The sequence below is a fragment of the Dermochelys coriacea genome, chromosome 5 (assembly GCF_009764565.3).
Source record: "Dermochelys coriacea isolate rDerCor1 chromosome 5, rDerCor1.pri.v4, whole genome shotgun sequence".
NCBI classification, from domain to species: Eukaryota; Metazoa; Chordata; order Testudines; family Dermochelyidae; genus Dermochelys; species Dermochelys coriacea.
Genome location: NC_050072.1, coordinates 82,913,133 through 82,925,340, shown reverse-complemented (window position 1 = coordinate 82,925,340; position 12,208 = coordinate 82,913,133). Strand labels below are relative to the sequence as shown.

The window sequence follows — 12,208 nt, the reverse complement described above, 5'->3', positions numbered from 1 at the left end:
CTTACAGACTAACAAATTTATTTGAGCATAAGCTTTTGTGAGCTACGGCTCACTTCATTGGATGCATTCAGTGGAAAATACAGGGGGGAGATTTATATACACACACAGAGAACATGAAACAATGGGTTTTATCATACACACTGTAAGGAGAGTGATCACTTAAGATGAGCTATTACCAGCGGCGGGGGGGGGGGGGGGGGAAGGAAGAAAAGCTTTTGTGGTGATAATCAAGGTGGGCCACCTTCCAGCAGTTGACAAGAACATCTGAGGAACAGTGGTGGGTGGGGGGGGGGGAAATAACATGGGGAAATAGTTTCACTTTGTGTAATGACCCATCCACTCCCAGTCTCTATTCAAGCCTAAGTTAATTGTATCCAGTTTGCAAATTAATTCCAATTCAGCAGTCTCTCGTTGGAGTCTGTTTTTGAAGCTTTTTTGTTGAAGGATAGCCACTCTTAGGTCTGTAATCGAGTGACCAGAGAGATTGAAGTGTTCTCCAACTGGTTTTTGAATGTTATAATTCTTGATGTCTGATTTGTGTCCATTTATTCTTTTACACAGAGACTGTCCAGTTTGACCAATGTACATAGCAGAGGGGCATTGCTGGCACATGATGGCATATATCACATTGGTAGATGCGCAGGTGAATGAGCCTCTGACTCTGATAGTTTGTACTTGTATTTGTACTGTATATTCTAGTATAATCATTAATAATACGACTTCAACAAACTTCTGAAGTCAAGTTTTAAAAATAAAAGTAGAAGATGTAAATTGTAAGTAATCCATTTTCTTTACTTTACTTTCAGGTGGTCTTTGTGCTGCAATCATACTGGATAAAGAGATGGTGTGTCCAATGCTGAATAGCAGCAGTAGCATCACTATATTTTGAACTATGAGAGTAGAAGACTCAATTTCTGTAAAAGTCTGTAAATATCACATCTGATTGACAGACTAATTGGAGAAATTTGGCATAACAGGAAGGTTCAGGAGAGGAGGCGATCTAACGTAATATATTTTTAAAATCCTCCATCTGTCCTCTGTGAGGCGCGTAATGTAACCAATCCCAAAACAAAACTTTGTCATTAATCCTAAATCAGACTGACACAAATACAGTTTATTTTAATTTTTACACTTTATTTTAAAAAAGTCTTAAGAACAGTGTTTTAGCATGCATGTCTAGAATTTTAAAATATCTACAAATAATAATCTGAATCAGTCATTAAGAAAACAAGGCACCCACTGGTTAATTAAGATGAATCTTTTGAAGAACTAATATTCTTTACACTTTTTTTTTTTTTATGTCTTAAGAACAATTTTTGCCTTCAGCTGGCAATGACTGCCAATCCATTTGTCCTAACTACATCTGAGTGACACTACCCAACAGACCAGGACTATGCACATCAATGCATAGATATTTTTTATCCAGTGTCAAAAGTGTGCTAGTTGCTTTACAAGACAGTATACCCTTCCCTCAGGAGTTTACAATCTAAAGAGACAAGGTACAAATGAAGGAAGGGAATAGATTGCAACAAAAAGACATGCTGCTAAGCAGTGAAGCTACCACACATTTTGTTAGTTCCATGTTTTATTAAGAGGATTTTTTGGTGTCCAGCTCTCTTCTTATTTATATTGTTGATGTTGCTTTGAGGGAGCGATATGATTTGTAGGCTTTAGGAATGTGTGCATTTAAAATTGGATTATGGAAAACAAGGTCAGGAAGAGGGATGGTTCCCCCATGTATGGAAGTGAAAGGAAAAAGCCAGAGAGATCACCATTGCCTTCAACGGCTTTGAACTGGGCCCTTAGAGTAGTAAACTTGCATCTCGCATGTGGACAAGGAATTTAAATATGCTGCAGAAGATAAGTGGATTAGGAATCAGATGAGGACAGAACCAAGATCCAGATGCCATGAGGGAAGAAGATAAAAACAATGTATGCTGTGTGCCTTCCATGTATTGAAACTAAGCAGTTTAAGTCAATGTTTTCATAGAGCAGGAAAATTATAGTTTGTTGTGTTTTTTTCTCTACCTTTCTTCAGGTTCCTTTTTAATTTTAACATTTTATAAATAATCATTAGGCTTTATGAAATTTACAGGAAAACTATTAACTACAGTAATATAGATGTTAGTCTCAAGCAACAATACTAATAGTAGTATATTTTTCCAATAAAATTTATTTCTATGTATATTATTTTTCTGTAACTATCACTCATTCATGTCCGATATAGAAAATAAGTTCAAGACGTTCATACCCCAAATCACAAAGAAGATATATTTTAAATGTATTTTATAAGTAATATAACTATATTTGGTATTTCAGGAGGTAGAAAATTTAGTGTTCAGTGACGGTCAAAAATGAAAGGTGTAGTGAAACTTCTGAATCCAAAAAGATATGGCTGCTAAATATCAAGAATACAAACTACATAGAAAAATTACTTAGTGCCTTTGTTGCTTCTTACAAAGTAATTATCAAATCTGTTAATTTAACACTAATTAAAGTTTCAGTTTTCCAGATAAGATCTTGTCATGAAGTTCTTTGGTTAATGGAACATAAGATTTTTTAGAACTGTATAAAAAATAAAGTGGATCAGTGATTGCAGATGGATTAAACCCTTCCCTCACCAACTGAAATTTTTGTTGTTTGAAAGTTCCTGTCATTTCCATTGTTTCCTAGGGGAATAAGAAAATTATTTAAGGTTAAGTGGAAATATTTAAATGCTTTTTCTCTTGTCTGCATGGACACCTACTTACCTGACCTAAGTGTAAGGTTGGTTTACTCAGTGATGACAAATTTGCAGTCCATCCCTTAAGTAACTGAAGCCCAATCAAGACTAGCGTGAAATGTCCTGCTTATGTTCCAAAACCACAAGGAGCAGAGCAGAATCGTTTCTTGCTGACTGACAGCTCCATGGTGACAACTGTTAACCCTCCCTCCTATTCAATTTGGGTCTTAGCCCTTTTATTGTTGCCTAGGCTGGGCCACATTTCAAGTTTCCTTGTCCCTCTATTAAATATTCTTCTACACACAAATGTATATAAATTAGAGAGATATTCTCTTACTCTCCCTCTTCAGAGACTGAGCCACAGAACCCCCATGCTGGCATGGGGTAAGAGTTTGAAACAAGAGGGAAGAATGTTGCAAACTGTATTTTGGACCTTGCAACTGTATTATCAAATAAAAGGCTTTATAGGAGAGCCCACATTTGACTGAAATAGCCCAGCTTGTTAACTACTCTGCGTTTGTGAACATTTATAAAGACAAAATTTAGGAAGATGTTCACAAAGTACAGATTGTCACAATCAAGAGCCTCTATTTATAATGTATATGAGCATCTCTGAATTCCCCAAATAAGTTCCCTTACTAATATCCAGAAACAGAAGATGGAAGAGCCATATTGGATCATCCAGTCCAGTGGTTCTCAAACTTTTGTACTGGTGACCCCTTTCACATAGCAAGCCTCTGTATGCGACCCCCCCTTATAAATTAAAAACACTTTACATATTTAACACGATTATAAATGCTGGAGGCAAAACAGGGTTTGGGGTAGAGGCTGACAGCTCGCGACCCCCCATGTAATAACCTCATGACCCCCTGAGGGGTCCCAACCCCCAGTTTGAGAAACCCTGATCCAGTCCATCCACTTGCTATGCAGGATTGCTCTCTAATAAATACTTTGTAATGTTCTACCTAGTCTAATTTTTAAAGTCACTCCTTCCTGGTGGAGGAAGGTGGGGAGAAGGGGGAGGGAAAAGGGGATGGTAGGTTAGTCAGAACCTCATATCTGTCAGTCAGGAAATTTTTTCCTCGCTATTTAGCCTGGTTTGCTTTTCTCAGTTTCATCCAGCTACTCCCATTTATAACAAATGCATCATTCCTCTCTCCCCTTCACCCTTCAGAAATTTGTAGCATTACCTCTTTCACCTTTACTGTTGCTTACACAAACAATACACAGTTTGCTCTTAACCTTTCCTCCAGCCTCCGGATAATATTTATGTTCCTTTCAACTCCCTTCGATTTGTCAAAATCTCTCTGGTAATATGTGCTCAGAATTAAATATACTATTCCAGGTGCAAGAGAATCAGAGCCATATAGAGAAGGTTTGCTAACTCTGCTCCAATATAGGATACCTTGGCATTTTTGTGGCTATGTCACATTGCAAATGCATGTCTAGTTTGCTGTCTACTATCACCCCTTCTCTTTCAGCATTATTTCTTCCCAGCTCTATCCCTCCCATTAACTATATAGGTTTCAGGTTATTTTCCCCAGATGCATTAGGTACCATTTATTAATCTGAATATAATTTGTTATTCTCTGTCCATGTTTCTAATCTCTGTAAATCTCTTTGTATTATCTCCATCCTCACAGCTGTACATGACTCTTCCCAGTTTAACAGAATGTGCAAATTCCATTACGATGCTGTGTAATTTCCCCTTTTAGATCATAAATGAAGATGGTAAATAGGACTGGTCGTACTGTCAATCTGTACTGCAATACACCATCAGATACCTTCCCTTCAACCTACCATACTGCCTTTTATGATCTTTGTCAGTGTTCTGTTCACATGTGATATTTGTGTGTCCTGCACAATAAATGTAAATTACCTGGAGTCTTAAAAATAGTGGGCAAGCATAACCTGGTAGATGTGTCACAACTTGTTCATACATTTGTTCTAAATCTAAGGACTTATTGGGCTTCAAAGTAACAGAGACCATTCCCCCTTTTCCTTCATGATCTGTGGGAAAAAAAATTTAAAATTGGTTACATGCTACATAATCTGGAAATTTTCAATCTTAGTGTAACCTGACTTTAAAAACCATATATTAATATACTGAAAATTTGATTAAGAATGTAGTATTTATGTTTCAATCAAACGATAAAATATACAAGTGAACACACAAAACGACAAAAGCTTTACTGGAATAAATGTGGAATGGCTACATTATTCTTATGGACCAGAACCATAAATGAGTTATGTAGGCAGTCTCATATGAATTCCTTATACTTCATCACCATATCATATTTTGTCACAAATTTTATAGGGGAAATTATTATAGGAATGTCTGGGAATAACTTAAGTACTGGCAGAAAAGAAAAGTTATAACTAGATAGCTTAGGTTTCTAGAACTTTCTGTAATAGTTTTTCTGTTTTGGATGACTGCATTACTTATTAGTAAGGCTACGATTTAGTCATGGAGGTCATGGAATCCATAACTTCCAGTGACCTCTGTGACTTCAGTCCACCGCCTGTGGGGGGCAGGGAGCTGTAGGGTACCCCTGCTGCCTCAAATGGTGGCAGGGTACCCCACAGCTCCTGGCCACCATGGGCAATAGGGGGACCCCCAGAGCTGCAGGCAGAAGGAATACCCTACGCCCCCTACCTGCTGCAAGCAGCTCTTACCCCCTGCACAGCTGCCCCATTTCAAGCAGTGCTGGGACCTGCAGCTCCCCATTTTGTCCCAGATATTTTTAGTAAAAGTCAGGGATATGTCAAAGCTTCCGTGAATTTTTCTTTTGGCCGTGACCTATCCGTAACTTACTAAAAATATCTGTGATAAAATCTTAGCCTTATTATCCACTCACAGGTTATGCAGGCTATTCCAGATGAGTGCCTCTGCCATTCTGGAGTAAAGCAGCCACCCTAAACTCATAACAATAAACCTTTTTATATCACCTTGTGTATTAAAAGTAAGAGACTACATAATTGCAAAGGGCGGCTGCCATTAAAAATTCAGTATTTGCCAAAAGTTGTCCCACAGTGGCATGTGAGATATTGCAATTATTCCTTTTTTTAAAATTTAGGTAAAAATTATACTATTTGTCGGCCAATGTTGAATATACAATGGAGACCACTGTAGACAGAGTAGTCCCGATTCTCAGTTACAGTAAGGCTCCTTTACATTGCTCTTTCAGGTTAAAGGGGCTTTAAAGTGCAAGTAAATTAAACTTGCACCTACTTTCAAACCTCTTTAACCTCCCAGTGGGGTGTAAAGAGGCAGTGGCATGAATGGAAATCAGGCCCAGACTATTTTCGGCAAACTTGTTTTTCATCATACTGTTTTACATATTTCATTCATTTCTTTTTAGGTTCCAGGGAAATTCTCCCTCAGAGCTAGTTTACTGGACTGTGTTAAAAGATGAACGCAAACTAGCTCAAATGCTTAGTTTAATGTGATTTTTTTTTTTAATTTAAGTGGTTAAAAGTTTCTTGCTTCCTCACTCTGTTGAAATGTTTCTATTTTTCCATACAAATGTTTGGGTTTCCCAGATGCCATATTAATGATGCTCAGAGGATTAATTCAAGTTATGCAGTAGTCTCAAATTCATGGCAAAATAACCTGTATAACAATACAACAACATCAAGTTGTCTCTCTTATATTCCACATACATCAAAGTACATGATGGCTGATCCACAGTCTTTTGTTATCTGAGCTACTGTTAAGAGCTTTTTACAGAGCTGAATATTAAATAGCCAAGTTAATTAAAAGTGATTGTATAACTTTGTAAAGCAAAACATAAAAGTTATGAAGAATAGAAGCATGAATTTAATGAAAAACCTCTAGAAATAAAAGGTTCTTACCTGGCACAGGAACACCATATACATTGGCTTCCTGTATGAAGTCCAACATACCAATGACATCAGAAACTTCAGTTGTTGCAACATTCTCTCCTTTCCATCTAAATGGAGTCAGGAGTGGAGAACAAAACACTGTACCCTCATGAAAACATATGGGCATATTGTACTCCTGATGGATGGTATGAGCTCTTTGAGGGAAGGTAACATTAATATTATTATTACTAATAAAATAATAATAATTTTAATAATAAATAATAATAATAATAATATTGTGCCTAGTACCCACAGTCATGGGCCTTGACTCCATTGTGTTTGTACAGGACCTAGCACAGTGGGGTCATGATCCAAGACTGAGGCTCCTAGGCACTATAATAATACAAATTAATAGTAATATTACCTTTAATAGAAATTATGAGTACATTGGACTAAGTATACCCTACATTTGTTCTAGCATGTCCAGTTAATGTGATGCTCTGATCAACATAAGAGTAAGCTTTGCTAAAACAGCTGCATTTAAAAATAAATAAATAATAAATGAAAACAAGTAAATCCTATACTAATCTGAAATAAATTTTCTATATTTATATTCAGCTAAATCTACCAAATGTAGACATCTATTTTGTTTGATACATTTCCCCACTTCTCTACTTCAGTGTGCCAAGTCTCCAGCAACAAAGACACCATTTGCTTGAATGCTCATGAGAATGTTGAATGAAAACCTGCCACAAAATGAAGTTAGGTATGATTGTGTGCTGCTCACAAAATTAAACACTAGCACTGTTATATACTTCAAGAATGGATATGAACCAGAGTCTCTTGGGAGACAGGAGAGGAGCAAAACAAGTCAAGCAATATTATCCTATCCCATGCATCAATGCTTTTTAATAAAGACAGTGATTGTACCTGTAGGTATCCCCGATCCTGTCCAAAAAGTAAAGAAAATTCTCTTGGTTTTGAACCATCAGATCCCCTGTATTAAAATAAATGTCTCCCTTCTTAAACACCTCACAGAGTAATTTCTTTTCTGTATGTTTCTTACTCCCAGCATAACCGAAGAAGGGATTCTTTGCATTCACTTTGGAAATGAGAAGACCAGCCTCACCTACAGAGAAAAGTTAAGGTGAATAGTGATGTAAGATATCACAGGATAGTTCATGTTAATGTTTACATTAATGTTAATTGACTACATATCCTACATTTACAATATTAAGATACTAGATACCCAACTCGACGTAGTGGAATTAGCCTACGAGACCAACAAACAATAGTGTGTCTTCTGCTCTACTGCCTTGCACCTTCTATAGTCCTTTGCAGTTGTCCAAGGTGTGTATAAACTGCTGCCAAATAGGAAAGATAGTGGTTTACATTACATAAGATCATAAGAATGGCCATACTGGATCAGAACAATGGTCATCTAGCCCAGTATCCTGTCTTCCAACAGTGCCAATGCCAGGTGCTTCAAAGGGAATGAACAGAACAGTTAATCAGGTGATCTGTCCCGTTGCCCATTCTCAGCTTCTGGAAAACAGAGGCTAGGGACACTTCTGAGCATGATTTTGCACTCCTGTCCTGGCTAATAGCCATTGATAGACTTATCCTCCATGAATGTATCTAGTTCTTTTTTGAACCCTGTTATAGTCTTGGCTTTCACAACATCCTCTGGCGAAGAGTTCACACAATGCACAGTCAACCTGTAGAAGAAATACTTCCTTTTGTTTGTTTTAAACCTCCTGCCTGTTAATTTAATTTGGTGGCCCCCTAGTTCTTGTGTTATGAGGAAGAGTAAACACTTATTATTATTATTTACACTTGCTTATTTACTTTCTCCACACCAGTCATGATTTTATAGACCTCTATCATATTCCCCCCCCTTAGTCATCTCTTTTCCAAGCTGAAAAGTCCCAGTCTGCTTAATCTCTCCTCATATGGAAGCTTTTCCACACCCCCTAATCATTTTTGTTTACTTTTCCAATTCCAATATATCTTTTTTGAGATGGGGCGACCAGATCTGCACGCAGAATTCAAGATGTGGGCATAGTATAGATTTATATAGAGGCAATATGGTATTTTCTGTGTTATCATCAACCCCTTTCCTAATGATTCCCAACATTCTGTTTGCTTTTTTGACTACTGCTGGACATTGAGTGGATGTTTTCAGAGAATTATGCACAATGACTCCAAGATCTCTTTCTTGAGTGGTAACAGTTAATTTAGACCCCATCATTGTATATCTATAGTTGGGATTATGTTTTCCAATGCGAATTACTTTGCATTTATCAACACTGAATTTAATCTGCCATTTTGTTGCCCAGTCACCCAGTTTTTGTGAGATCTGTTTGAAACTCTTCGCAGTCTGCTTGGGACTTAACTATCTTGAGCAGTTTTCTATCATCTGCAAGTTTTGCCACCTCACTGTTTGCCCCCTTTTCCAGGTCATTTATGAATATAGTGAACAGCACTGGCACCAGCCAGACCCCTGGTGGACACCACTATTTACCTCTGTCCATTCTGAAAATTGACCAATCCTACCCTTTGTTTTGTATATTTTAACCACTTACTGATCCAGGAGAGGACCTTCCCTATTATCCCCATTAATTGTTTACAGGATAAATACCACTACACAAGATGCAAGGCAATGGAGGATCAGGCCCTACTCTGTTTTAGAGATATCACTTACTAAAGTGCACCTGCCAAGAAAGATTAGATCTCACATTTCTTAGTGAATTCTAATTGTCAGCATTAGTTTCCTTTTAATACTCAAAATAAAGTACCCAAGATTTGCAAAAATGTGCGTCTAAAGCTAGGTATTAAATCCATATTTAAATAGCCTGATTTTCAAGAGTACTGAGCTCCGCAGCAGTTTCCATTGAAGCCAGAGAAGTGAATTATATTTATACAGAATCAATTCTCTTTCTTTGCCGGTTAACTTATAAAAGTTAACCAAATCTATTTCCACAAAATACCAGACAAGTTAGGAGAGGAGGAAATAAGTCTGCTTGTTGCACATAGAATACATGGGTAGAATACTTCTATGGACTACTAGTTCGAAACACAAAGTATATAGCGCATTCCTGGAATGGTTGGTTGTGTCTCTGAACATTCTAGGGTTACCCATACACACAAGTTTTAATTGTAGGGTCTCACATTAAAGCATTTCCTGAACAGTAAAACCAGAGGGTTACATTGTTCTAGCAGAGAAAAGTAGTCCAATAAAAAATGTCCCAAAAGGGATGGAAAACATTACAAGGAGTTTAGGATTAAATTCTGGAGAAAGCATAAAGAGACAACATAACAGGGTTTTGCCCTGCTTTTCTTAGATTCATAAAGTTTAAGGCCAGAAGGTACTACTAGAGCATCTACTCTAACCTCTTTTATATCATAGACCATTAATTTTACCCAGTTTCCCCTGTATTGAGTCCTATAATTTTTGTTTGGTTAACGCATAACTTCCAGAAAGGTACTCTCCTTATACATGTATCAAGTAGTCTCTCAATCTTTCTGATAAGCTAAACAGAATGAACTCTTTTAGTCTTTCACAGTAAGGCATTTTTTTCAGCCCTCTAATTATTTTTTGTATCTTCTCCAGTTTTACAATATGCTTTTTAAAATAATGGAAACCTGAACTGTATACAGTATCTGTCTCATTAATCACTTATACAGAGGTAAAAATCATCTCCCTAAACCTACTCACTGCTCTCCTACTTATATAGCCAAGGATTGCATTAGCCGTTTTTGCCATAGCATTGCACTGAGAGCTCACATGGAGTTGCTTGTCCACTGTGAATCCTAATATCTTTTCAGAGCCATTGTTTTCCAGGATACAGTTAGAACTCGTCAAAACTCAGAAGTTCATTGTCTGGAAAATTCTGACACTTAAAAAGGTTTTCATTCTGATAAATTTTGAAATTTCAAGCAGAAAGAAAAGTCTATCTTTTCCCTATTCGTGCTTTTCTCCTTAGGCAGTCTACCATTAAACAGATTGTGCTTCTAAAGCCTCACATGTTTAAAAATGTACCACCTCCGGTCATTAAACCTACTGATTTTGTAGGCAGATTGTTATAGGTTATTATTAGCTGATGTTGGTGCTTTATCACTTGTAACACAACACCACAGTTCATTTAAAAAAAAAAAACGCCTGCAAATTATTTATAGGCTGGACATATCCATTTATAATGAATGCTTACCTTTCTTAACCTTCTCACACCAACCATGTCTATTTCTAATTGGTTCATCTTTTTTAAAATCATACTTGATTAAGTCAAAAGGGAAAAAAAGCTGAAAAGAGAAGAGAACAGATGGACCATCACTTATTTATAAACACAGCGACATCTGGTGGCAGCAGAAGTAAGCAATGAAACAATTTTATGTATAGCATTCAAATCTTTTTTACCTAAATGTAGAATCCAGTTTTATGTAAATTCAAAATGCACAAGATAAACTTATAATATTCACTGAAGAAAAGCAACATCTGATTTTAATAACTCTGTAACATTAAAAATATCTCTAGAACACATATGTAATTTCACTTATTTTCATACAGCATCTTGTGGTACAACTGTGGCCCCTATATACCATTGAAGCAGTGTACCAGAATCAGCACCAGGATGTCATAATAATAGAATCAGATCTGCAACTTTAGCTATCGTATTTGATAGTGGTGCCTGCTACAAAAACTACTTCTGGAACCAGATCCTTAGCTGGTATAAATGACTGTAGCTCCATTTATTTTACCGGAGTTATGCCAATTTATTCCAGATGAGGATCTGGCCCACAGTTTTTAGCATTGCTTGCTCGTGAGAATGCTTGAAGTTGTAGATTGTGGAAGTATTGTCAAGAGCAGATTAAAGTGTCAGAAAAGGACTGTAGATGAACCAAAAACAGCACTCATTAGGACCCTAAAAACTTTCACGCTCACTCAGCACTACAGTATGGCTCTTATAATCATAATCACACCACTTGGTAATGGCTTGTAGAAAGTGGTGTTGGAGAGCTGCCTAGTAGCCTCTTGTTCATACTCTGACCTATTCATGATGACGACAGCACCTCCTTTGTCAGCCTTTTTGATTATGATGTCAGAGTTGTTTTTGAGGCTAGACTGCTTCCGCCGACGTGCACGAGCTGAAATTGTGGAAAAGCAGCATCGCTTACCCCATAACCTCAGCCATGCAGAACACAGTGCCATCCACAGCCTCAGAAACAACTCTGACATCATAATCAAAAAGGCTGACAAAGGAGGTGCTGTCGTCATCATGAATAGGTCAGAGTATGAACAAGAGGCTACTAGGCAGCTCTCCAACACCACTTTCTACAAGCCATTACCCTCTGATCCCACTGAGAGTTACCAAAAGAAACTACAGCATTTGCTCAAGAAACTCGCTGAAAAAGCACAAGAACAAATCCGCACAGACACACCACTGGAGCCCCGACCTGGGGTATTCTATCTGCTACCCAAGATCCATAAACCTGGAAATCCTGGACGCCCCATCATCTCAGGCATTGGCACCCTGACAGCAGGATTGTCTGGCTATGTAGACTCCCTCCTCAGGCCCTTCGTTACCAGCACTCCCAGCTATCTTCGAGACACCACCGATTTCCTGAGGAAACTACAGTCCATTGGTGATCTTCCTAAAAACA

The 12,208-nt window shown here is 37.5% G+C and overlaps 1 protein-coding gene across 2 annotated transcripts in view; it reads right to left on the bottom strand.

Moving 5' to 3' along the window:
- Positions 1-733: 733 nt before the first annotated feature.
- The window catches only part of SLC27A6 (solute carrier family 27 member 6), a 59,485-nt gene continuing 48,010 nt past the window's right edge, over positions 734-12,208 (bottom strand). The window contains exons 6-10 of one of the 2 annotated variants that reach the window (XM_038403705.2): positions 10,759-10,849; positions 7,478-7,676; positions 6,578-6,675; positions 4,602-4,732; positions 734-2,669 (exon numbers count right to left, since the gene is read on the bottom strand). In XM_038403705.2, coding sequence (XP_038259633.1) covers positions 2,493-2,669; positions 4,602-4,732; positions 6,578-6,675; positions 7,478-7,676; positions 10,759-10,849 — 696 coding nt within the window. In that variant the 3' untranslated portion in view covers positions 734-2,492. The remainder of the gene's footprint in view (positions 2,670-4,601; positions 4,733-6,577; positions 6,676-7,477; positions 7,677-10,758; positions 10,850-12,208) is intronic. The other variant, XM_038403706.2, reaches the window with a different exon arrangement.